The 1,922-nt window shown below is 39.1% G+C and overlaps 1 protein-coding gene across 1 annotated transcript in view; it reads right to left on the bottom strand.

The window, feature by feature from the left end:
- The window catches only part of LOC101853105 (sodium- and chloride-dependent glycine transporter 1), a gene marked incomplete at its 5' end in the record, with an annotated part of 26,977 nt that overhangs the window by 8,354 nt on the left and 16,701 nt on the right, over positions 1–1,922 (bottom strand). The window contains 2 exon segments of the mRNA XM_013085607.2: positions 53–187; positions 1,596–1,734. Of these exon segments, the coding sequence (XP_012941061.1) occupies positions 53–187; positions 1,596–1,734 (274 nt within the window).

The raw sequence follows: 1,922 nt of genomic DNA on the forward strand, positions 1-1,922 counted from the left end.
ACACACACACACACATACCCCCCCCACACACACACACACATACGGTACTCACGTTGATATTAGCTAGCTCCTCCCACTTTGGAATAATGTAGAAGTTGATGCCGTCCATATAGCCCTCCAGGGTGACGCCTCTGATCAACAGGGCCACCAGAATCACGTAAGGGAAGGTAGCCATGAAGTAAACGATCTGGTGGGGAGAACAGGGTGGGACTGAGAACAGCTGAACAAGTTTAGTATTCTTCTTCTGTTTGTTTTAGTAACCGTTTTAAGGCACTTGCAACATAATTAGGTCATATAAATGCCGACGATTAGAGGTGTTGCAAGAGAGTAACTAACATAAAAAGAAGGAGGAGAGATAAAGGCGATAGTCGTTTGGTAGGAAAGAAGGAGTAAACCAAGCCAGAGCACCCGTCAACCACCCACTTTTTTCTTCTTCCTTTTTCTTTTCGCTCCCCTGTTAGATCTCAGGGATAATTGACTGCTGGCTCTTAAACCTGCAGCGCAACTGATTTGTATGTATGTGACCTTTTCCCCACTTCGGAGGGCCCCTTGTCACCAGTTAGCCAAATTCCCGATTTCGAAGGTACTCTATTATGTCTTTATTTCGACTAAAGTAGGGACTTTGAATTTTACCCGGGTGGGCGAAGTTAATTGAAAAAGCAAGTTGAAGTAGTTATACGTTGATGCTTTTAAGATAATATCAAGGTACAGGCTCTTAACTTACAACAGTACCTGTAGAATATCTCTATGAAATCAGTCCAAAAGAAAAAGTTTTTCAGAAACTGTATTACAATAAATCAAGTTAAGATTAAGACCATTCCATTATTTTAAAGTTTGAAATTACTAAGTCGTGGTAGGATTAATGTGACTTTGCATAATGTGTTAACTTCAACTTTTACTTCGAGCAGGCTGGGAAAGGGGTTGGGGAGCGGGGGAGGGGAAGGGGCGGAATATATACATGTGAGGCAGCGTGGTGGAATCAGGCTCTCGTCAATTTTTGGGTATATTGAGTTATTGATATCATCTTAAAGCTTGTTTATATGTCTTGCTTTCAATGAAAAAATTACCCATCCATCTTCAATAGAAGTGGAGATATTTTGGATTGAAGGAGGTGGGGGGTCATCTGATTTAAGAGGTAAAACTAAGGAGAAAATGGCCGCTAAAGCTTGGTAAATTCCAAAGCTGGAGAGTCTATGGAAACTGAAAATTTATATTTTTATGCCTTTAATTAACGTTTTCGGTGAAATCCTCAAAGGAATGTGTTTGTAATTGGACATTAAAGGTGTTGAGCCAAAAAACAAAAATTTGATAAAAATTGCTAAGCAGGGAAAAAACTGGTGTTTTCTTCGATTCCATTATTTTGACGAGAGCCTGATTCCACCACGCTGCCTCACATATAAATAAATAGATCAACTAAAGAAAACAAGACTAAGAGCCACAGACAGAAGTACTCGATAAACTCAGGAGTCATTCCACTTTCAGAACCACATCGAAAAATCAGAGACAAAAATAAAGAACAAAAAAAGAAACAAACAAACTAACAAACAAACAAAAATAAAATGAACAAAGAGACTGTGAATGACGCGTCTGCTCACCTTTCCAGAAGTTTCCACACCTTTCCTCAAGCTGTAGAAAAGAATGAGCCAAGCCAGGCCTAAAAGAACAATAAGTTTCAGGCTGACACCTCCCAGATCGCCCATGTCTTCCGCCTCATGAAGACGCAGGACATAACGCCTGGAAAAAAAATAAAAGATTCGATTTGCACAAACAAACAAACAAACAAACAAATATTTCATAATGTTTTAAAATTTGGTCTGTTTCCGTTCAAAGTATCAAATTCGAGTTTAGTTGTTTAGTTTTAGTGGTAGAGTTTTACGGCACTTGCAAAACAAATTTTGATGGAGGATTACAGGTGTTACAAG

The sequence above is a fragment of the Aplysia californica genome, unplaced genomic scaffold (assembly GCF_000002075.1).
Source record: "Aplysia californica isolate F4 #8 unplaced genomic scaffold, AplCal3.0 scaffold00389, whole genome shotgun sequence".
Taxonomy (NCBI): Eukaryota; Metazoa; Mollusca; class Gastropoda; order Aplysiida; family Aplysiidae; genus Aplysia; species Aplysia californica.